Below are 25,592 nucleotides of genomic sequence, written 5' to 3'. Positions count from 1 at the left end.
TGGAGAGATGGAGCGGCTGGGGACTCTAGACCCAGAGAGGGAGAGGGGCTGTGTGCTGACAACCAGGGGTCAGGCTTGTACTGTATACCCTTTGGTTGGCTGATGATGCATGGAGGGGATTGCAACCATGGCAGTGAAAGGATATACGATAGGATGAATGTAAAACTAATGTTCTCCCAGGTAAACTCTCACATAATTCACAATAAAACATTTAAAAAAAAAAAAAGCCGGGAACAGTTTACACACACACTCAATTATTTAATAGTTACAAGAGATGGGCAGGGACAGGATGAACAATTACTAACTAGATAATAACGTTACTAACTAGATAAAAATACTATGTCAGTGTCTGACTTCCTCTGGATTCACAGGAGAAGGAGGATCAAACTCACCAGCCTTAGACTGATTTCTATGAGGCTGAGGCCAGACACAAATGCCTTTATCCTCCAAACTTCCTTACTAATTCTGACACCAACTGTCCACAACACTCTCTACTTCTCAACTTAGTTCAGGAAATTATTGTAGTGGCCACAAAGAACTCACAGACCATACCTATGATTATGGGCTTTCTTAGGGAAGTGAATAGGTTATCATTGAGGATTACAAGTATTCAGGCCAAGTTCAGGACAGCTCACAGGCAGGCCTCTCTGGCGCTTGGCCCTTCAGCTTGGCCTCTGTCATACTCATGCCATGCTACAAGTATTATTCAGCTCAAAATACTATAATTTCCCTTATGATTTCTTCTTGACCTTCAGATTATTTGACATGCATTGCCTCATTTCTAAACAACTGGAGACTTTCTAGTTATCTTTATATTACTGATTTGTAGTTTACTTCTGGTTGGTGAGAGAATATACTCTGATTTTAGTTCTTTGAAATTTGTTAAGCCTTACTCTATGACCTAACATGTGGTCAGTTTTGATATATAATCTGTAAGCTCATGAAGTCGAAACTAATGTCTGGATATTCATTAAATTTAAAAAACAAAAAGAAACAAAGAAGGAAAAGCTAACCCAAAGAGAGAGGAAGGAAAGAAGTAAGACTATAACATAAAATCAACCAGTTTAAAATGAACAATTCAGTATCACTGAGTACATTCACCACCTCTGTCTTGGAGTCCTGGTGTGGTGCTCTGGGCTAATGCGCTGGACTGCAGTTAGTTTAAACTGCAAGGTCAGCAGCTCAAGCTCACCAGCAACTCCTTGGAACCCTACCCAGGGTTGCTATGGGTCGGAAGCGACTTAACAGTACTTAGCAGCAACAACATCTTGTATCAAAGCATTTCATCACCACAATGTTCCTGTTGACTCCTGGTGATCAAATAACTCTTCTCCAAATGTTTGTTACTCATCTTTTAAATGTAATATATTGTAATAAACTATGTATGGGAGTATTGATGTGGTGCTGTAGGATTAACCGCAAGATCAGTAGTTCAAGCCCACCAGCTGCTCCTTGGACCCATACACAGGGTTGCTACGTGCCAGAACCGACTCAACAGAAATTAACAACAGTGAAAGCAACCAGAGAAAATCCATTCAATGATATAATTACTGTGATTTATTTTTAATACTAATACTAATATTTTATTTAATTTTTAAAACTATTAAAGAAGACTGAGAGTATTGTATGTTTACTGAAGGGAATAATCAGCTGCATGTGAGGAAAGACTCTCTGCAGTTAAAGCTGATGAACCGTGCAATGCAAAAGCAGGAAGTTGTCCATTTCTAGAAGTATTTGTTGTTAGCAGCCTTTGGCTGACTCACACCTCACACCAACTGCTACCTGGGCTTGAATCATCTCCAAGATTGGTTGGGGGCCAGACTGTTGTCATCCATGGGTTTTCACTGGCTAATTCTCAGAAGTAGACTGCCACGTCTTTTTTTCCTAGTCTGTCTCATCTGGAAATTTGGCTGCAACCAGTACAGAACAAGCCTACACTGACAGGTAGTTGGGCTGTGCATGAGCTGCACCAGCCAGGCCTCCCACACTTGGAGGCTAGAATTCCATCAGTGAACCACCAGAGCCTCATGAAGAGTTTTCAAGGAAAACTAAAAGGCCTTCTCCCCACCCCTTGCCCCCATGATGAAGATCAAAAAGTCCTTTAAGGTTAGGGAACAGCACTTGATTACATGAGAGCCTCTCGAATTGTGGTGGCAGAGAACCCTAGTTTTTTTTAAAACTTCAGATTGGTGGTGGATCAGTCTTTTTGCAAATCACGAAAGCCTCACACATTCTGACATCTCAGTACCAAAAAAGTTTCTAATCACTTACCATCTCTTTCTGATTTTAGTTGGTTCACACTGCCACACTGTGTGTTGGCGCACTGTGACTGGCACTGACAGACAAACTACACACTAGGAGTAGCACTGGATATTAGGTGACCCCTAAGAAATATCCCTCAGACCACAGGTTTTCAAATGGACCTGCTCAGTCCTCCTTCTGCTATCCTTGGGCATTAATATCAAACTAGTGATTTCACAACAACTAATTTCATTCTTCAGCAATTTAGCAAAGGCAGCAATCTAAAAGATACTAGTCTGAAAGCATTAGATCAAGGACCTGAGATGTGTTTACTTCATTAACCTTGTATCTCGCTAAATGAAAAGAGCAAATTGTACTTTTATCTCAACACATCTGAATGCTCTTTTAATACTGGTTACAAAAAAAAATTATTTTCAGCCATTTCCCACACCTAATTTTCTGGTGTCACTTTCTCTGCATAAGCTGATAATGAAATGTGTAACAAATTATAGCTGATCACACATAGAAAGTCCCAAATTTATTCTACCATCTGGTAGCAAAACCAACAGAAAAGCAGTGGAAGAAAACACAAATGAATTTTGGAAGCAATGGTTTAGGATGCACAGTTTTGTAATCACCTATGTGGCACTGTAAAATAAGAACTGGATCACAAGGTCATTTGAATCACAAGGGCAGCAGTTTAAACCTACCAGCCATTTCTGGGAAACCCTATACAGAGTCGCTATGAGTCAGAACTGACTCAAGGGCACTAAATAACAACCACATAACACACAGTTATGGTATATTAGCAAATACATGAGAATTCAAAGAGAAGGCAAATTCAGCGCTCGCTCTCCATTCAGATCTGCACAAATAATCTTGCTTTTCTCTCTCCAAGGATGATGAGTTTTGTTAATCTGTTATCTTTTTACTATATAAAGAAAATAAAACTTCCTTCTCAAGAGATTATTTCCAAATTTATGAGTTATCATCTCCCAATTCAATTTTACACTATTTTTTTCCCCTCCAGTAATTAAAAATTCCTTAATGCACTAGACTTCTTTTAGTGCACAGGTTTTTAAACTACGAATCTATGGATGGGCTTTACAAAGTCTACAAATAATTTTTTTAAATTGTGGGTGGATGTGCAATTATATGACGAAAACATCCTTAATTTGTACTACATTCTTAGAGGGTACAATAATCCAAAAAGATTGAGAGTACCTTTTTTAGATTAAAAATATGATCTGAGTGGAAACAGGTATGTTTCTGAATATTCATATAACAACTCCATAGTAAACCATGTAACCAAAAATGCTCTTCATTCTGTAGATGATAAAATAGAGGTTAAGGGAAGGCTCCTGGCCACGCTGCTAGTTGCAAGGCAGAAGCCACAGGAAAATGCTAGCTTCTAGCTCCCAAACAGGGCCAGCTAGGAGGATACTAGTTTGCTTAGGGTCAATAAGAAGTTATTTACATATTACTGGATCACAAGATACAAATTTTCTATTTTACTAAAGGTTTCTAAAAATACATATTCTCTTAGGACATTCTAGAGTTAGCTTTCTGCTAACATTAACAACTTGTCGGTCTTCTGAAAGAGGAGTGCTAGGTCCTACTGTAACCAATCAGAGCAGCACATACACTGGATCTGGACAGACAAGAAGGTGTTTTGGAGACTAAAGGCTTAAAGATCTTTCTTTTTTAAAACAACTGCAGGCAGTTCCTGGGCTCAGAACAAGATCTGTTCATTTGTCTTTAAGCTGAATTTGTAGGTAAAGAACAAGTACACACAGCTCTTATTTAAACTTAACTTCAGTGCAAGAAAGGAGCCTTGGTGACACTGTAGGCTAAGCATTGGACTGCTAACCAAAAGGTTGGTAGTTAAACCCATCAGCCACTCCTGGGGAGACAGATGAGGCTGTCTGCTCCCATGAAGATTTCCAGTCTCAGAACTAAGGAACAGTTCGACTCTGTCCTGCATAGCTGTGAGTCAGAATGGCAGTGGGTTTTTAGTTCTGTGCAAGAGAAGGCTTGGAGCCTTTTCAATGATTCAAAAGCTGGACACGCAGTAAGTGAAGATGATTGTGATGAAGAATCTGTTGCAAGTAAGGTGGTTTAATCATTTCAACATGAGGACAAATTTACATACTACTAAAGGGCAAGTATGAGTTGTCCATAAGTCAGATGTTGTTAACCTGAGTACTGCTTGTACGCTGAAAGCCCACAACACAAAGAAAATCAGTTGAGTGGATCTATCAGTTAAGGCTGCTTAGAAATTTTAAGCAAAACCTCTTTCAGAGTTTGTATTCTCTTGTTTAATCACACTAAAGAATAGCAAATGCAAAAACCAAGGGAGATAACGTTTGGTGAAAAGTATTTTTATAGTAAGTAATTAAGTGAGAAAGTGTAAGAATGCCTTATTTTGGTGTCAGTGAACATGGGTGGGAATCAGAATTTATTTTTAACTTTTTTCGAAAATAGCTGGAAACCTGAAAGACTGTAAATAAGAATCCAAGAAACCCTTCACTCCTCCCACCCCCCTTTGACTTCTGAAATACAGTGCAACTTTCTACCATCTGTTATTTTAAAGTAGAAACCGTAACAAACATATGGGCTTTCTCTCTCAAGCAGCTGTAATGTAGTTAAAGTTATATTAATTGTCTTTCTGTAAGATAAATTTACATTAAAAACCTGGCCAGTTAAAAACAAATAGCTCAGTCTTACAGCATTCCAGAACATAATTTAAAAATCCAGAATCATTCATGATATATTGCATCCAGAGACGTGCATCTTCTAAATGTGCACTTCCCTACATAAGATTAAACATACACAGTCCGTGACTCCCAGATCAGTTTACACAACTGAAGAGCCAACAACCAACAACTTACCTCTTCTCTTTTCCGAACAAACATTAGGAACCTCAGAGTTCAGGTACCTATGTATTAAAATGTCAGCAACTATGTCCTCAAAAGCTGAGTATAATAAATCTACCACTTCTGGGATCTGCATACCAAATCCAAAGACTCATTTATTGCTAAGGAAAAATCACAACAATCAAGAAATATAAGCTGTCTCATTCATACATCATCTATAATGAGTTTAATTGAAAGGAATTCAGATCATATTCTGGTCCACACAGTAAGAACAATAGGAATTCCACCTACCTTTATCTGGATGGTTCAAAATCATGATTCTCCTGTGGGCTGTTCTAATTTTGGCCTTGCCAGCAGATGGACTGTAAAAAGAAATTAAAGTGCTTACAATAAATAGTGTCAAATGCTGACTGTAAATTAACAATTTATTTGAGTTTTAAGAAATTAAAAAATAATGAAAATTTCCCCATCTTGTGGACACACATGAAATTACAGCTTTTCACTTAATTTCAATATGTTGCATGTTGTTAAGGACTGTGGAGTCCAACTCATAGTAATCCTGTATAGGGTTTCCAAGAAGTGGCTAGTGGGTTTGAACTGCTGACCTTGTGGGTAGCAGTCCAGTGCTTATCCTACAGCACCATACCAGGACTCCAATAATAATAAAAATATATCATTCAATCTATTTTCCAATGCTGCACGTATTTTTCTTCAGTCTTTTGTAATGCTAATTCAAATTCTCACTCAAGTATAAAAATAAAACACAATGTATGTAGAGTAGGTAAATCATAGCTTACAGATGGAATTTTTTAAATTCCAGTTCTTTTTGGAAATATACAAAGGAGCTTCAAAATGTTCAAGACAAAAAAAGGATTGGAAGATAATGGATTTTTTCTGCGAACATTTGAAGTCCCCTCATAGGAAGTGTGGCAGATAGATATTTGGACTCCAGAACTAGACTGCCTAATCATAATCTCAGCCCTGCCATTTCTAGGAGCCCTCATGGTAGACTGGGTTCAGTGGTGAGCTAACTAAAACATAGCTCTTTGGAACCCACTAGCTGCTCTGCAGGAGACAGATGAGACTGCCTGCTTCCATAGAGATTCACAGCCACAGAAACCTAGGGAGCAGTTGTATGCTGTCCCCGAGAGTCGCTACATGTCAGAATTGATTCAATGGCAATGTGTTTTTTGTTTAGCAGCAGCCCTGTCCGTGCAGAGGTGAGCTCTCAGTTGCTAACTATAAGAAGGTTGGCAATTCAAACCCACCAGCTGCTCTGTGGTAGAGCAATGTAACAGTCTGCGTCACTAAAGATTTACATCCTTGGAAACTATGAGACAGTTCTACCCTGCCCTTTTAGGTTCCAGTAAGTTAGAGCGAACTCTACAGCAAAGGTTTTGGTTTTTTGTCTTGGTTAACCTCGAATTATTTAACCTCTCGTGCTTTAGTTTCCTCATGCAAACTGGAGCTAACAACAACATATTTCTCATAAAGCTGTTGTTAAGGATTACAACAAATGAACTAATGTCTACAAAGTACTAGAATAGCGCCTGGCATATGGAAGTGCTCAAATCCAGCTTTTATTAGTATTATGTTTTTAACACAAAATCTTAAAATCCCTCATCTCATAATTAATTTAATTTTGTGGAAAAGCTGTTGAAAGAGTCTATCTTGAGGCTGAAATTGACCTGTGTAACATCCTGCAGTTGTTGTTAGGTGCCGAGTCGGTACCAAACCATAGTGACCTTATGCACAGCAGAAGGAAACACTGCCCGATCCTGGGCCAACCTCGCTACTGTTGCCACACTTGGGTTCATCGATGCTGCCACTTGGCCAATCCATCTCATAGGGGGTCTTCCTCTTTTTCTCTGACCCTCCTACCTTATCAAACATGATATCCTTCTCCAGTGACTGGTCCCTCCTGACAATATGGCCGAAGTATGAGAGACAAAGTTTGGCCATCTTAGTCTCCAAGGAGCACTCTGGCAACACCTCTTCCAAAACAGATCTATTGGTTCTTTTGACAGCCCATGGCACTTTCAATATTCTCCTCCAACACCATAACTCAAAAGCACCAATTCTTCTATGGTCTTCCTTATTCACTGTCTAGCTTTCACATGCATAAGAGGTTATTGAAAATACCATGGCTTGGGTCAGGCGCACCTTAGTTCTCAAGCTGACATCTTTGCTCTTCAACTCTTCAAAAAGGTCTTGTGCAGCAGATTTGCCTAATGCAATACGTTGTTTGATTTTGTGACTGCTGCTTCCGTGAGTGTTGATAGTTGATCCAAGAAGAATGAAGTCCTTGACAACTTCAATCTTTTCTCTGTTGATTAAAGAATGTTTATTGGTCCAATGGTGAGGATTATTTGCTCAGCATACAGGTTTAATAAATATGATCAAAGAATACAACCCTGTTGTACACTTTTCTTAATTTTAAACCATTCAGTGTTTCCATGTTCTGTTCGAACAACCGCCTCTTGTTCCATGTACAGATTCCTCAAAAGCACACTTAAGTGTTCAGGTATATTCATACTTCGCAATGTTGTCCATAGCTTGTCATGATCCACACAACCGAAAGCCTTTGCGTAGTCAATAAAGCACAGGTAAACATCTTTCTGGTATTTTCTGCTTTCGGCTAAGATCCATTGAACATCAGCAATGATATCCCTCATTTCACAGCCTCTTCTGACTCTGGCTTGGACCTAAGAAAGTTCTTTGTCAATGTATGCTTGCAGCCATTTGTATTATGATTGGGTGGGATCATGCAAATAAGGTATACTGAGTATAAGACTTCAGTTGGTTCGTTTTGCTCTCCTGCTAGATTTAAAATGGGCCATCTCAGAAGCAGAGATGGAAGGACCATCTCAGGAGCATCAAGAAGGAAAAGCATGAATGGCATGTGAGATCCCTACGTAGGCAACAGCAAGAGGCAACGTCAGAAGCAGTGGCATGGAGAGACACAGCAGCTTCAGGCTATAGGCCTATGGACTGAGCAAAGCTGAGTGCCTATGGGCAGGAGACTGGATTTGAAGAATGTGCCCTTTTGGCATTCACAGACTGGTTAAAAGAATTTTGCAATATATGCTTGAGCAAGGCAGAGGTCAAAAGACCGCATGGCTGAGAGGCTGAAGACAAGAGTGAGGTGTGCCTGCAGTATGGCAGACAGGAGGCATTCCTAACTGGAGAACTCGTACATCCTGAGCTGGGTTTGATCCTGAATTGTACCCTGTTCATTTCCCTATTAAACCCATAATCGTGAATATTGTTATGAGTACTTTTGTGTGGTTACTGCAATGGATTGTTGAATCCAGATGTGAAGCAGAGAGCACTGTGGGAGGGATGGCTGGTGTCAGAATAGGGTAAGGTAGGCTGCAGGGTGGAAGCATGTTGACCTCGGTTTCATAGTAATCGGCCTTGGGCTGATTTTGAGTTTGTTTCTCTTTCTGCCTGTGTGAAATCAGACATTGCTCCCACATATTTTTAGCAGTTGGTAGCATAGTGGTTACGAATCAGGCTACTAATCTCAAGTTCAGCAGTTCGAAACTACTAGCGGTTCTGTGGGAGAAAGAGGAGGCTTTCTGCCCTCATAAAGATTTATATTCTTGGAAATCCTATACAGGGTCTCTATGAGTTGGAACCAACTCCACAGCACACTGTTGTTGTTGTCGTCAGGTGCCATCAAGTCGGAACCGACTCATAGCGACCCTATGGACAGCAGAACGAGACAATGTCCGATCCTGGGCCAACCTCACTACCGCTGCCACACTTCAGTCTATCAATGCTGCCACCTGGCCAATCCATCTTGTTGGGGGTCTTCCTCTTTTTCTCTGACCCTCCATCTTACCAAGCATGATATCCTTCTCTAACGACTGTTCCCTTCTGACAATATGTCCGAAGTATGAGAGATGAAGTTTAGTCATCTTGGCCTCTAAGGAGCACTCTGGCTGCACTTCTTCCAACACAGATCTGTTGGTTCTTTTGGCAGGCCACGGCACTTTTAGTATTCTCTTCCAAACACCACAATTCAAAGGCATCAATTCTTCTATGGTCTTCCTTATTCACTGTCCAGCTTTCGCATCCATATGAGGTTATTGAAAAGATCATGGCTTGGGTCAGTCGCACCTTAGTTCTCAAGCTGACATCTTTGCTCTTCAACACTTTAAAAAGTTCCTGTGCAGCAGACTTGCCTAATGCAATACGTCGTCTGATCTCTTGGCTGCTGCTTCTGCAAATGTTGATAGTTGATCCAAGAAGAATGAAGCCCTTGACAACTTCAATCTTTGCTCCATTGATAAGAATGTTGTTTATTGGTCCAGTGGTGAGGATTTTTGTTTTCTTGACATTGAGATGTAATCCATACTGAAGGCTGTGCTCTTTGGTCTTCATCAGTAAATGTTTTAAGTCCTCTTCACTTTCAGCAAGCAAGGTTGTATCATCTGCATATCGCAGGTTAATGAGTCTTCCTCCAATCCTGATGCCACGTTTTTCTTCATAGAACCCAGCTTCTTGTATTATTTGCTCAGCATACAGGTTAAATAAGTATGGTGAAAGAACACAACCGTGTCTCACACCTTTCCCAATTTTAAAACATTCAGCCATAACCACCACCAAATACTAACACTATCAAAGATTATTGTATTATAAAACGTTGCAAGTGAAACAAAAAAGGAGACAGATGGAGAATAAAAACCGTATTTATAAAGCTAATCAACTGTGAACTACTAGATAAAGTAGACATTGCTAAGTGCCATCAAGTCGGATCGGACTCACAACAATTCTGTATAGGGTTTCCAAGGAGCGACTGGTAAGTTTGAACCGCCAAACCTGTGATTCAAACTGACTTTGTGGTCTAGTTCGTTATCTCACAGCACCATGCCAGGACATAAGTTAAGAAAAATATAAGTTTCCTGTTGCATATAATCTCTGGACTCCAAGTGTGGCACTGTAGATTGATAACAGAAAGGTTGGCGGTACCACAGAACCAACTTCACAGCACTTAACAACAGCAGCAGCAGCAACAGTGATCTCTGGGGGTAGGAACAGTGGATAGCCAGTAGAATTATAGCCTACACTGGATGTTAAGTTGTAACTCAGCAAGTAGAGCAACATCTGAAGATTACTTTAGTTAAAATTACCTCAGAAAATCACTTCAATTCCCATTAAAAACTTCATGTATGGTTTTGTATTTAAGACTCCATTAAGCATTAAGTATAGTGAGGACTGCCAAACACTGAATAAGAGTAAAGTATGAGACATAAGGAAGGTTCATAAACAGTAGTGTGGGCATTCCAAACATACTGCCTTTCAGATAACAATCATCAGACTCCTTGTGGTAAACTTTAGGGATGAGTGGAAGGATTCTCGCTTACAGGGTTTAGTCTTTTTTTGTTGTTGTTATTGCTCCATTAAGTCTTTATCATCTCAATGTATTTTAATAGATTTCTTTATTGTAAAGATTAAACAAGACAGAAGAATCTCTGTTCTAAAGCTTGGTATAAAAATGAAATGTAGCTGTGAAATACCGCCCTCATATACAATTTCACTAGGATATTGAAAATGTAACTTTCAGTAATAGGTTACCTAGAGCAGGGATTTCAAACTGTGCTCCATGGAGTACAGCTGGCAAGAAGTGAGAAGAAGAGGTGTGTAGAACTGAGGGATATTCCCAGTTCTGCAGCAAAAAGAGCTGTTTAGCACTGTCATTTTTACTGGATTTTGAATAACATTTTGTTTAAACACAAAAGCTTGTAGAAAGTTTGAAAATCACTAATCTATATTATTTCATTTTTCTTGACATCTGAATAAATAAAATATTTTAGGTTTTCTGTTATAGAAGAGAATTAAAGTTCATAAAATTATACTCTCACAAGGAGAATCCTAAAGCAAAGACTCAAATATGCACCTTGGCAAACAATCATCATGTTGCTGTGTGCTATCAAGTCAGTTCCCACTCATAGTGACCCGGTATAGTTTCCAAGGATGGCTGAACATTAGAAAAACAATCAATATAATCCACCACATAAATAAGAAAAAGGAAAAGAACCACATGATCATATCGATTGATACAGAAAAAGCATTTGACAAAATCCAACATCCATTCCTGATAAAAACACTCAACAAAGTAGGAATTGAGGGGAAATTCCTCAACATAATCAAGAGCATATATACAAAACCAACAGCCTACATCAGTCTCAGTGGAGAAAAACTGAAAGCCTTCCCTCTGTGAACAGGAACCAGACAAGGATGCCCCTTGTCACTACTCCTTTTCAATATTGTTCTGGAAGTATTAGCCAGAGCTATATGGCAAGATAGGGAAATTAAAGGCATCCAAATTGGAAAAGAGGAAACAAAACTCTACTTGCAGATGATATGATCCTATACATAGAAAACCCCAAAGACTCAGTAAAAAAAGCTACTAGACATTATTGGAAAATTCAGCAAAGTGGCAGGGTAGAAGATCAACATACAAAAATCAGTTGGATTCCTCTATAGCAACAATGACAGCAGTGAAAAAGACATTAGGAAAGAAATACCAATTAGAATAGCAGCCCAAAGGATGAAATGTTTAGGACTAAATGTAACCGGAGAAACAAAGGACCCATACAAAGAGAATTAAAAGCACTACTACAAGAAACCAAAGGGACTTAGAAAAGTGGAACATATCATGTACCTGGATTGGAAGACTCAAGATCGTGAAAATGCCAGTACTACCCAAAGCAACATACACATAATGCAATCCCAATCCAGATTCCAGTGCCACTCTTCAAAGACATGGAAACGACAATTACAAACTTGATATGTTAAGGAAGGAGACCCAGGATAAGCAAAGCACTGCTCAAGAAGAACAAGGTTCTTCTTCTTGAGCAGTGCTTGCAGTTCGCAAGGTCAGCAGTTTGAAACTACTAGCTGTTCCATGGGAGAAAGATGGGGTTTTCTGCTCCCGTAAAGATTTACAGCCTTGGAAACCCTGTACCGACTCCACGGCACATAAGAAACCAACCAACCAATGGCTAGTGATCGCGAACATTTCTGCATATGTTTGTTGGCTGCCTGGATCTCTTCTTTGGTGAAGTGTCTGTTCATGTCCTGTACCCATTTTTTATTTGAGTTATTTGTCTTTTTCTTGTAGAGGTGCTTAGTTTCCTATATTAGAGGATGCAAATCAAAACAACAATGAGATATCATCTCACACCAGCAATAATAGCAAAGATTTAAAAACTAGAGGACAGTAAGTGTTGGCAAGGATGTGGCGAGACTGGGCTGCTCCTGCATTACTGGTGGGATTGCAAAATGGTCCAACCTCTGTGGAAAGCAGTATGACGCTTCCTCAGAAGGTTGAAATAGAAATACCTTATGATCCAGTAATCCTTCTACTTGGTATTTACCCACAAGAAATACAAGCCATAACTTGAGTAAATATATGCACACCAATGTTCATAGAAGCACTATTTACAATACTAAAAAGATGGAGACAGCCTAAGTGCCCATCAATAGAAGAATGGATAAACAAACTTTGGTACATACACACAATGGAATACTAAGCCTCCTTGCAGAACAAGGAAGCTGTAAGCCACTGTATAACATGGATGAACCTTGAGGACATTATACTGAGTGAAATTATTTAATCACAAAAGGAGAAATACTGCATAGGACCATTATTGTCAAAGAGTAAGGAAAAAACCCACACTAAAAATGGGGAAATATTACATACATATATATATTTGCTGATCACCAGGATGTATGGATGAGATGAGGGGAGGGAGGGAAAAATTGAGCACAGGGTAAGGAATAGAAACAGGATAGCTAGGGGGCAGGGGAGGGAGTGGGGGCGGTGCAATAAACAAGAAGCTGGAGGGGAATGGAAGAACTAGGCTGATGGGAGAACAGTTAGGCAGGTTCGCTGGGCTAAGTGGGACAGAGGTAAATGATGGTGTATGCACAACCTTGGAGCAACAGGGCTCTTGTAAAACAGACACTTGAGGTGGGGAGAAAGGTATAGCCAGAATCATCACTACAGAAAGCTTGAAGTTACTCTTCAGCCTATAACTGATTGGAATACCTTAAAGGGGGCTAAAAGTTGCCCAGTGAAAGAGGCTTCCTATGGAGCCTTTACACTGCACTCTTAAGACCACAGGTGGAATCCAGAACCCCATCCAGAACTGACTGAGGTAGGAAATTTCCACTGGAAAGGAAGAGTGAACAGCCTGGAGCAGCTAGAGGAACAGAAGATACTACGTGAAAGCAAGACCGGCAGGAAAAATCCAAAATAATAATGGCAGTCTGATAGATTACTACAAGAACAAGTAAGCTGTTTGCCCGGGAGCCATCAAGGCAAGTGGTCAGGACCCTTTAGAGCAAACCCCCTTCCAAGACTGAGACTCAAGGGGAATACAAGAGCAGGCATGTGGTCTGGCTGGTGACCATGTTGGTCACCGATAAGGGAAGAGGGGGAAAAAACAGTAATAAAGTTGTGAGCTGAGCTCAACCACATTCGATAGACTCCCATGAACCTGGGTGGAGACCTGGATGGCCAGCAGTATGGCAAGACCCGGGGAATCCTGGGCCCAAGGGCAGTGATATGGCCACAGAGGACTAGAGCAGAGAGTGAGTGTCAGCTGATATGAAGTGAGGGGAGATGCACAAGAACACCCATACTTGCACACAGTACCCACTTGACCTGGCTTCATTGGCTGGATGATCAGAACTTGACTAGAAAAAGAAAGAAGAGGGGAAAAAGAAAAAAACACTAACCTACTACAATTTGATGAACTTTACCTATACGTATGGACTTAGTAGCTAAAAAAATGGAACACATCTTAACAGCAAGGATCATTCCCACCCCCTCAGTACACAGGGCTGACAGGGATGGGCAACATAGATATTGGCTACCCAAAATGGGGAGGCCTATAAAGGCAAGAAGTGACTGGCTTACAAGCTTTCAAGAGGGAACCTAGTTTGAGACGGGGTTGGGAAAGGTAGAGTCACCACTGAATGATTTCCAATCCGTTGGGACCAGGCTGGCAAAAGGAAATGGGGATAAGACTCTGTGGTACAATGGGGAATAATCGCCATTAGGTCTGACTGTGAGGTTAGGAAATATAGAGGTAGATTTTTTTTGACAAAAGGAGGAGAGTGATTGATTTTGCCGCCCAGGACTATCAAGTTAGAAAAGCAGAGAGCGGGACCCTCCCCAGAGAGGCAGTGATGCCAGGAATGGAGAAAGAGAAGCTGATGTGGACAGATGGAGTGGCTGGGAATACTGGATTCAGGGCAGGAGAGGGGCTGTGTGCTGGTGGCCGGGAGGTAGGGGGGCGGGCCTGTGTGGTGTACCCTCTGGGGTTACATAATAATACATGGAGGGGATTGTAATCATTGCAATGAAATGAAATACGATAGGATGAGTGTAAAGCTGATGTTCTCCCCTGAAAACCTCACAATAAAAACTTTTAAAAATGAAAAAGGAATGTATAAAATCATCAAGAGGCATACAGAGCATTTTTCTCTACCAGTGTACCAACAAGAGTCCATTTTGCCTTATTTATTTGTTATGGTCTACATAGTTTAGATTGAATGATTACAGAAAGCAGAACCACAGCACAGTAGTATTCACATCTTAAAAAGCTTATTGAAGATAGCACTAAAGGAAAAGCAAGTAAGCTTTATTTTTCTGTTTAAAGCTTGAGGGACAAATAGTTCGTATGCTTTCATGAGATGGGAAGAGAGAGGAACCAACTGTTTAATTTGGTTATTGTTAACTTAGTTATTGTTGTTGTTAAGTGCCTTCGAGTTGTTTCCAACCCACAGCTACTCTGTATGGAGATTCCAAGGAGCAGCTGGTGAGCCTGAACTGCTGACCTTGTAGTTCAAAGCAACTCTGCAGTCTAGTGCATTAGCCCACAGCACCACACCAAATTCTGACTTACAATGACCCTCTACAGGGTTTCTGAGGTGCAGCTGTGGGCTTGAACAGCCCAACTTACAGTTAACAGTCCAGTGTTTAGCCTATAGCACCATACCAGGACTCCTGTTATCTGATGTTGTTGTTAAGTGCCACAGAGTTGGTTCTGGCTCAGTGACTGTATACGGTTTCTGAGGAGTGGTGGGTGGGTATGAATTGCCCACCTTGAGGTTAGCAGTCCAGTGTTGACCCTATAGTACCATACCAGGACTCCTGTTACTTGCTTTTGTTAGGTGCCATCGAGTCGGTACCAACTCATAGCGACCTTATGCACAGCAGAACGAAACACTGCCTGATCCTGGGCCAACCTCACTACTGTTACCACGCTTGAGTCCATCGATGCTGCCACTTTGCCAATCCAACTTGTTCAGGGGTGTTCCTCTTTTTCTCTGACCCTCCACCTTACCAAACATGATATCCTTCTCCAGCGACTGCTCCCTCCTGACAATATGTCCAAAGTATGAGAGACCAAGTTTGGCCATCTTGGCCTCTAAGGATCAATCTGGCTGCACTTCTTCCAAAATGGATCTATTGATTCTTTTGGCAGCCCATGGTACTTTCAATATTCTCCTACAACACCATATCTCAGAAGCATCAATTCTTCTTCGGTCTTCCTTATTCTCTGTCCAGCTTTCGCATCCATATGAGGTTATTGAAAATCCCATGGCTTAGGTCAGGAGCACCTTAGTCCTCAAGCTGACATCTTTGCTCTTCAACACTTTAAAAAGATCCTGTGCAGCAGATTTGCCTAATGCAATACGTCGTTTGATTTCTTGACTGCTGCTTCCGTGAGCATTGACAGTTGATCCAAGAAGAATGAAGTCCTTGACAACTTCAATCTTTTTTCCATTGATAAGAATGTTGTTTATTGGTCCAGTGGTGAGCATTTTTGTTTTCTTACATTGAGATGTAATCCATACAAATGGCTGTGCTCTTTGATCTTCATCAGTAAGTGTTTCATGTCATTTCTGTATTATTGCAACATGGCAGACAGTATTAGTCCCAATTTAAAAGCCCAAGAAATTCTAGTGCAGGAAGGCTAAAAATAATTTTACCAATATCATACAATACCTACAGGACAGGATCAGGGTAAGAATCGGTTATGCTTAGCTGACATTTATTGACTAGCATGTATCATGCTTTGGTTTAAGAATGTCATATGAATTATATAATTTAATCTTTCCAAGAACCTTACATAGCTGAAACACATACAATTTGTATTTTATAAATTATGACGCTCAGGATACAGAATAGATGTAAAACAGATCCATTTGGTATGAGAGTGTGTCTTAGCCAGAACTCCCCGACTGTCCTCGTGAATCTTGTACAGCCTCCCGTTCGACAAGATCAAACTTTATAATTATGTATTTAACGAGAACTCAAAAACCCAGCCAACTCATAATTAGTTCTCCTAATAACGGGAGTGGCTTAGATGATAGTAAATGACATTCACAAACACTTGTGTTTAGTTTTAGAATGTGTTTCATATTCACTTTATAGAATATAAATGGGATGTTACTAGATGGAGTTCAATAAAAGTTCAAGGAAAACAATTCATTCTGATGAATAGTAAGGAACAGTTAGTAATAGATCTAACTCCCTAATCTGGTCCCTCTGCTTAAAACTGTTTCCTGTTTTCTATTCTTGGAGGAAAAAAGAGAGCTCATCTCTCCTTATAAAGATAAAGCACCAAACTAAATTGAGCTACCTCCCCATCACAATTTTGTTCTTTCTTCCTAGGTCATTAGAAACATCTCCTGGCTTACAAGAGACTTTAAAACAAATGCTATGTCAGTATAGGACTTTCTGGTCTATCCTGCATAATTGTGGTGATTAAATTACTGGATATCAATAGCACACTGTAACCAACCCCCATAAAATGGAAGTGTGGGACTTAAGGGAACGTAAGGAAATAGATAAACACAGAGCTGTTGGCAGGGGAAAGAGTCTCAGTGTTCAACATTAAATAAAGACACATAGCAATCACAAGATGTGATGCAGTAACCTTCTCTCATCCTGTCCAAAGTTAGATAAAAAACAGAGACTAAGGTGCAGTAAAATGTGCTAGACAGCAAGCTGTGGGATCAGGAAATCAAGTGTGAAACAGTTCTGATACTGTAACTAAAGTAAGATAACTATCACATCACTAACACAAGTCCAGAAAGAACCAAGTACCATAGTAAGGGATAGCTGAACTCATTTGAAACTTTAGCATTCAAATATAACAGCTCCTTGTCAAAGAATGAAACACATCACAAGTTTGCCTAGTTTTTTGTTTTGTTTTGTTTCAGGGAAGTGGAATGCTCTCTTAGATTTGAGGTTTTAAACTGTAAATATTTTATATTTTCTTTTTCCTTTCTACTATTATTCATTTTAAATATAAGGATAAACATACTGTTACATTCCCTCCTTCTAGACAAGCTTGGCCACAGAATAAAAATAATACTTAAGTAGCACACCTACCTTATACCTAAAATAAGACTAGCTTCTCGCCTACTCATTTTCTGCTCAAATCCTCCTTTATAGTAGGATGAAAGGCTCTGTACAAGAAAGAGCAAGAAATAATTAGTTCCATGCATGAGGTGCCCGGACCTCAATCCCATCCCATACCTATGTAAGAGTAATGCATTTTACCAGAAGTCAACTTGAAATTGTGGGAAGAAAAAAGCCCAAAACAATTGTTCTTTTCAGAAAAATATGACTGAGATGAATACTTTAAAAGCATTAAAAAAAATTTTTTTTTCATTTCAAAATACATTAATTTTTCTACACTGAGATGTAACTGAAGGAACAAAAGAAATTTCTAGAAGCAAAATGCCTGAACATTTTCTAAGTTCTGCAGTAATTTTCTCACTGCATTAAGCTTGACTGAGTTGCTGAATGTTGTCATGGCTAACTTCTGTGTCCCTACCAAACCAGCCGACAGGGAGAGGAAAGGGATCCACAAAGTGGGGAGAGGAAGTCAGACCAGAGAAGCAGGGCAGAGAGGAGAAAACGTGACCGGACAGTCAATGTGGCTGGAGAAGCATCAACAAGGAAGAGACAGGCATTCGAGGAGTAACGAGGGCTAGACTACAGGGCTTTGTGAACCCTGGAAGGAATCTAGTGAGAGGAGAACTAGAGTCCTGATTTTGTTTTGAAAGATTAATCTGTGTACTATGTGGAGGCCAGAGAGAAAGAAGTGAGCTCAGTGAGGAAGACGTAACAACAGCACAAGAATTCTTCAATTTTGTCATCACTGGCTTTAGTGGTTGGTGCATAAATTTGAATAATAGTGGTATTAACTAGTCTTCCTTGTTATTGTTGTTGTTAAGTGCCATGGAGTTGGTTCCAACCCATAGTGACTCTGTATAGGGTTTCTGAGGAGCAACTGGTGAGCTTGAATTTCCAACCTTGTGGTTCAAACACACGTTGCTGTCTAGTGCATTAACCCACAGTGCTACACCAGGACTCTGATCTTCCTTGTAGGCATTTGGATACTATCCTATCACAGACAGCACTGTACCGCATGACTAATCTTGATAAATTCTTTTTGGTGATGATTGTGACATCATTCCTCTTTTATTTGTCATTCCCGGCATAGTAAACTATATGGTTGTCAGATTCAAAACTGCCAATACCAGTCAATTTCAGCTCACTAATGCCTATGATATCAATGTTTATATGTTCCATATCATTTTTTACAATTTCCAATTTTCCTAGATTCATACTTCGTACATTCCATGTTCAGATTATTAATGGATTTTTATAGCTGCTTCTCTACAGTTTTGCCCATAGAAACCTTCCAAATTTCAATTTGAGGCTTGAGTTTTTTCTTCAGTTCTCTCAGCTTGAGAAATGCTGAATGTATTCTTTTTTGATTTTTTAACTCCAGGTCTTTACACATTTCATTTTGATATTTGACTTTCTATTCTTGAGCTGACCTTTGACATTTTCTATTCTTTACCTCTTCATTTCTTCCATTTGCTTTGGCATCTCTATGCTGGAGAGCAAGTTTCAGAGTCTCTTCTAACATCCATTTTGGTCTTTTTTTTTATCTTCTTAATAACTTTTTGCTTTCTGCCTGTATGATGTTCTTGATGTTATCCCACAACTCATCTGGTCTTCGGTTTTTAGTGTCTAATACATCAAATCTGTTCTTAAGATGATTTGTACATTCAGGTGAGATATGTTCAAGGTTATACTTTTGTGGACTTGTTTTAATTTTCTTCAGCCTTAGCCTGAACTTGCATAAGAGCAATTGGTTGTCTGTTCCACCATCTGCCCCTGGCCTTCTTTTGACTGATGATATGGTGTGTTTCCGCCATCTCTTTTCACAGATGTAGTCAATTTTATTTCTGTGTATTCCATCTGGTAAGGTCCAGGTGTGTAGTAGTCTTTTATGTTGTTTAAAAAAGTTATTTGCAATGAAAAAGTCATTGGTTTTGCAAAATTCTATAATACAATTTTCAGCATCATCTCGTTATAACCCTGGCCAAATTCTCCAACTACTGACTCTCTTGTTTCCAATCACCAGCAATTATCAATACATCTTGATTAATTGCATCTTTTATCAATTTCAGACTGAAGAAGTTGGTTGTTGTTCTTGTTAGGTGCCACCGAGTAGGTACCGACTCATAGAGACCTTATGAACAGCAGAACAAAACACTGCCTGGTTTGGGGCCAACCTCACTACTGTTGCCATGCTTGAGTCCATCGATGCTGCTACTTGGCCCATCCATCTTGTTGGGGTATTCTTAAAAAAAAAAAAAAAAGTTGGTAGGATTCTTCAATTTCATCATCACTGGCTTTAGTGGTTGGTGCGTAAATTTGAATAATAGTGTTACTTCAAGACAAATCTTGAAATGTTCTTTTTGATGGAAGGATGTGACGCCATTCCTCTTCAATTTGTCATATCCGGCATAGTAAACTTGGCGATTGTCAGATTCAAAATGGCAAATACCAGTCTATTTCAGTTGATTAATACCTAGGATGGAGTCCTGGTATGGTACTGTGGGTTAATGCACTGGACTCTAAAGTAGGTTTGAATTACAAGGTCAGTGGTTCAAGCTCACCAGCTGATCCGTGGAAACCCTATACAGGGTCACTGTGGGTCGGAACCAACTCGACAGCACTTAATAACTACCATAATACCTAGGCTATTGATGTTTATGCATTCCATTTCATTTTTGATAATTTCCAGTTTTCCTAGATTCATCCTTCATACAATCCATGTTCCGATTATTAATGGATGTTTACAGTTGCTTCTCCTCATTTTGAGTTCTGCCTATCTGCAAATGAGGGTCCGAATGGCTTTATTCTATTGTCGTCATCATGGTCAACTCTACTCTGAGGAGGCAGCTCTTCCTCAGTTTATTTTGAGTGCCTTCCAACCTAAGGGGCTCATTATCCAGCTCTGTATCTAACAATATTCTGGTGACAGTATTCCACTGCTATTCATAAGGTTTTGAGTGACTAAATATTCATCAGTAGTCCATCTCTCCTTCTTCCTAGTCTGTTAGTCTGGAAACTCAACTGAAACCTGTCCACCATGACCCTGCTGGTATTTCAAATACAGGTGGAATAGCTTCCAGCATCACAGCCACACACAATATGACAAGCTGATAGACAAGTGGTAGCACTTACTGTGTAGGGAAGGATTAGTTCATTGTTTATTGTGGATAATGGATATTGGTTTTAGACACAGCAAGTTTGAAATATCTATTAAATATCTAAGAGAAGAAAAAAGCTTACCTAAAGATAACATTGAGGAATCATCAGTGTATACACAGATAGTATTTACATCATAGAAAATAAAGACAGACAAAAGCCCAAGTTATGAGTCCTTGTCATTGTTGTTGTTGAGTGCCATGGAGTTGGTTCCAACTCACAGCACTTCTGCACAAGGTTTCTGAGCAGCCCAGAGAACCCCAAACCAAGCCCACTGTCATCCAGTTGACTCTGACTCATGGATGCCTTATAGGACAGAGTAGACCTGCCCAATAGAGTTCCTAATATTGTCATTTTCATGGCAGTAGACTGCCACATGTTTCTCCCTCAGAGCACTGAGTGGATTCAAATCATCAATCTTTTGGTTAGCAGCTGAGCACGTAACCACTGTGCCACCAGAGCTCCTCATTGCAAGGTCTGGTGGCGTAGAAATGGAGGGGAATCAGGAAAGGAGATTAAGAATGCCTTAGCGATCAAGTACAATGTGAACTGAGAACTGATGCTGGTAACAGGGACTTTGACAAGAGCTGAGGGGTCAGGACCAGAGTGTGATCAGAGTGGGTAAAGAGGTAACAAGAAGAAACCATTACACGAGCTTCAACAATCGGAACTCTGGGATGCCACACCAAGAGGGTCAGCACAGGAACAATGGGACTTTTCAAAGTTCCCCAACGCTGAGCTTCTGTCAAGGGTGGTAGAGAAGCTTGGGAACAGATAAGTCTGATGGTTGATGAGGATGATGAACATAATTAATGTCACTAAATTGTAAGTGTGAAGATACTTGAAACCGCAAATGCATTATTACCTACATATTTACCATAGTTTAAAAAAAAGACAGTGAGGAAAAACAAAACAAAAAAGAAATGACAAGAAGAGAAAAACGGGAGATAGCAAGTAAAGATGCCTCTTTTCAGAAAAAATAGGATGTGGGAACTTAATGCTTAAAAGGGAAAACAATGATTACATGCATACATGGTTCTAAAAACTGAACCCATATTTTTGGAACAAAATAAAGTGTGTTTTTGTTGTTTAGTGCCGTCAAGTCGGTTCTAACCCATAGCAACCCTGTATGGAGTTTCCAAGGAGCAACTGGTGAGCTTGAATCACCACCAACCTTGCAATTCAAACCGACCTTGCAGTCCAGCGCATTAACCCACAGTGCAATGCATAAAACAAAATCTCAAAGAAAGTAAAAGCATGAAAGTGCTATTTTGGGGTGTAAAGACTGAGTGATTTTTTTCTTTATACTTAATTTTACTTTCTAAACCTTCAACAATGAACACATTGTTGTGCATTAATTTAAAAAAAGAAGGAACAGATCTAAGAAACCAAACACATTATCAGCACTTACAACACAAGTTCCAGAGAGCCAAGTTTAGTCATTTATGTATGCAGTTCTGTCTAAACAGCTTGATGTAAAAGTCTGCTTGGTAACAATCATTCCACAGCATTTCTGAACCTACTATATGCCACGTACTTTTCAAATGGCACAGATCAAATTATGTTCTTCCCTATAGGAAGAGGATGTACTATACCAGGTTTTAATTTCCAACAACCTAGTCAGAAATGAAAATAAAACAAAACAAAGCAACTCCACAATTTGTGAACCACATTGTGTAAGCACATAATATGCTAACTTGGAGGATATAGTTCTGATCTGTCTTAGTATGTTGTTGTTGATAGGTGCTACAGATTCGTTTGCAACCCATTTAGTGACCCTATGTACAAAACGAAACTCCACCTGGTCCTGTGCCATACTTACAAGTCAGTCCTGCTACATTGGAGTCCACTGCTGTGGTCACCGTGCCAATCTATCTCATTGGTGTCTCCCTCTTTTTTGCTGTCCTCAACTTTACCAAGCATGATGTCCTTCTTCAGCGACTGGTCCCTCCTGAGAATATGTCCAAAGTATGAGAGACGAAATCTGGTCATCTTGGTGTCTAAGGAGAATTCTGGTTGTACGTCTTTCAACACAATCCAGGGTACCTTTAAAATTCTTCTCCAACACCATAACTCAAATGTATCAATTCTTCTACAGTCTTCCTTATTCACTATCCAACTTTCACATACATATGAGGCTATTTAAAAGACCTTGGCTCTGATGAGGCACACTCTGGTCCTCAAACTGACATCTTTGATCTTCAACACTTTAAAGAGGTCTGGTGCAGTATATGTATCTAATGCAATGCGCCTCATTTGACTTCTTCACATTTACTTTCATGAGTGTTGATGGTGGATCCAGGCAAAATGAATTCTTTGACAACTTCATTCATTTCTCCATTTATCATGATGTTATGTATTGCTCTAGTGGTGAGGAATTTTGTTTTCTTTACATTGAGGTGCAACCCATACTGAAGGCTGTGGTCTTTGATCTCTATCAGTAAGTCCAGCAAGCAAGGTTGTATGGTCTGAACATCACAGCTTGTTAATGAGTCTTCCTCCAATCCTGATGCCACATTCTTCTTCATATATCCAGCTTCTCAGATTATTTGTTCAACGTAGAGATTGAATAAGTGTGGTGAAAGAATACAACCCTGGTGTACACCTTTCCTAACTTTAGACCATTCAGTGTCCCTTGTTCTTTTCAATCAACTGACTTTTAGACTGTGCACAGGTTCCTCATGAGCACAATTAAGTGTTCTAGAATATTCATTCTCCACAATGTTGTCTGTAGCTTGTCATGACCCACAAAGTCAAGAGACTTTGCATATTCAATAAAGCACAGGTAAACATCTTTCTGGTATTCTGTACTTTCAGCCAAGATCTATCTAACACCAGCAGTGATATCCCTCATTCCATATCCTCATCTGAATCCAGCTTCAACCTCTGGCAGTTCCGTGTCAATGTACTGTTGCAGCCAGTTTTGAATTATCTTTAGCAAAATTTTACTTGCATGGGATATTAATGATATTGTCCAATGATTTCTGCATTCCGTTGGGTCATCTCTCTTTTGAATGGGTACAAATATGGATTGCTTTCGATCAGTTGGCCAGGTAGCTGCCTTCCAAATTTCTTGGTCTAGATGAGTTGAGTGCCTCTAGTGCTGCATCAACTTGTTGAAAGGTTTCAATTTGTATTCCGTTGATTCCCAGAGCCTTGTTCTTTACCACTGCCCAATGAGATGGATGGGCACAGTGGCAGCAGCAGAGTGCTGAAGCATAACAATTGTGAGGATGGCGCAGGGCCAGGCAGCATTTAGTTATGTTGTGCATAAGGTTGGTAAGAGTCAGTCAACTTGATGGCATCTCACAACAACATGAGTCTTTATTTATTTTGCTGTTGTTAAGTGTCATCGAATTGATTCTGACTCATACCAACACTGTACAGGATTTGAACCATTGACCCTGAAGTTAGCCATTCAGTTCTTATCCTACAATGCCACACCAGGACCCCATTATTCACCTTGTTGTTGTTGTTAAGTGCTAGCAAGTTGGTTCCAACCCATAGTGACCCTGTATAGGGTTTCCAAGGAGCGGCTGGTGAGCTTCAACCACCGACTTTGCAGTTCCAAATGGTTTTGCAGTCTGGTGCATTAACACACAGCACCACACCAGGACTCCCATTATTCACCTTAGAAAATGCCAAAATTTTGAACTTTCAGCATAATAAGAAAGATAAATTGGTTATGTTTCATGAATGGCTATTTTCACTACAGTAACAATGCTCATTAACCTGAAAAGCAAGTACTGTAACTGAGCAGTTTTGTCTCTGCAGAAAAGGAATCTTAGAAATGTCTAATTAAAATCTAGTCTCTGGAAGAAGCTCAAACCCTAAAATACTGACCTACTTACATGAAAGTCCATCTGTGCCTATGTAGGCATCACAACTGTCCTGAGAGAACTGTATCTCTCTGAGGACAGAACTTTCGTATTTGGGGGCTATCTATAGATGACAAATAGAAAACAATAAAATTGCTCATTTCACTTACTAATACAAGAGGGCTTCAAAAAGTTCATGTAAAAATGGAATTATAAGACAATGGAATTTTTCCATAAACTTTTTGAAGCCCCCTCATGTATTTTTGCTTTTCTACTATGGGTCGGAACCGACTCGATGGCACATAACAACAACAACAACAGGGAAAAAAATAACAACAGCTGATTCTGAATCATAGCCACCCAATACAGGGTTTCTGAGGCTGTACGTTTTTATAGGAAAAGACAGCTTCATCTTTTCCTGCAAAGTGGTTGGTGGATTTGAACTGTCATCTTGGGGTTAGCAGTCCAGCGCTTATTCCCTAGTGCATAATATTAAATAGAACAAAACTGTCATCACAAAATTTTAATCTTTTATTCTGTTTAAATGAGTATCTGTGTCAAGAGCAAGCACCTTTCCCCCCCCAACGCTATTAAATGAAATGCAATTAAAAGGCCCTTCTAGACTTACCAATAATCTATCTGTATTACCATATGTCAGAGTACATGGACATAAAGCAGAGCAGACCATTATCTGAAAACACTGAAAGGAGGGCAGGGGCCTATTCTAGGGAGAAACTCTATCATAAATATGAGGGCCTTCAAAAAAAGTCATGGAAACTTTTCATTATCTTTCAATTCCATTTTTTCATGAACTTTTTGAAGCACCTTATACATGAAGAAGGTAAGTTATCTATTGTTTTCTGACAGAGTTTGCAAGAAGAAAAACAGTAGGATTCCACTAGTTTTATGCTACTGGCCATTTGAAACACACCCTGTACCCTTTTACTTTATTATTCTATTCCTATAGGATGTGAAAAACTGCAGTAACAAAAGGACTGTCCTTTAAAATTAGCATTGACTGTTAAAAAACAAAAGCAGACCCACTGC

General features: G+C 39.7%; 1 protein-coding gene across 1 annotated transcript in view; it reads right to left on the bottom strand.

Moving 5' to 3' along the window:
• The window catches only part of DNAJC15 (DnaJ (Hsp40) homolog, subfamily C, member 15), a 95,725-nt gene that overhangs the window by 24,222 nt on the left and 45,911 nt on the right, over positions 1 to 25,592 (bottom strand). Inside the window, exons 4-5 of the mRNA XM_006837612.1 lie at positions 17,542 to 17,618; positions 5,409 to 5,479 (exon numbers count right to left, since the gene is read on the bottom strand). Coding sequence (XP_006837675.1) covers positions 5,409 to 5,479; positions 17,542 to 17,618 — 148 coding nt within the window. The remainder of the gene's footprint in view (positions 1 to 5,408; positions 5,480 to 17,541; positions 17,619 to 25,592) is intronic.

This window comes from Chrysochloris asiatica, unplaced genomic scaffold (assembly GCF_000296735.1).
Source record: "Chrysochloris asiatica unplaced genomic scaffold, ChrAsi1.0 scaffold00022, whole genome shotgun sequence".
Taxonomy (NCBI): Eukaryota; Metazoa; Chordata; class Mammalia; order Afrosoricida; family Chrysochloridae; genus Chrysochloris; species Chrysochloris asiatica.
This window is presented reverse-complemented; position numbering and strand designations above follow the sequence as displayed.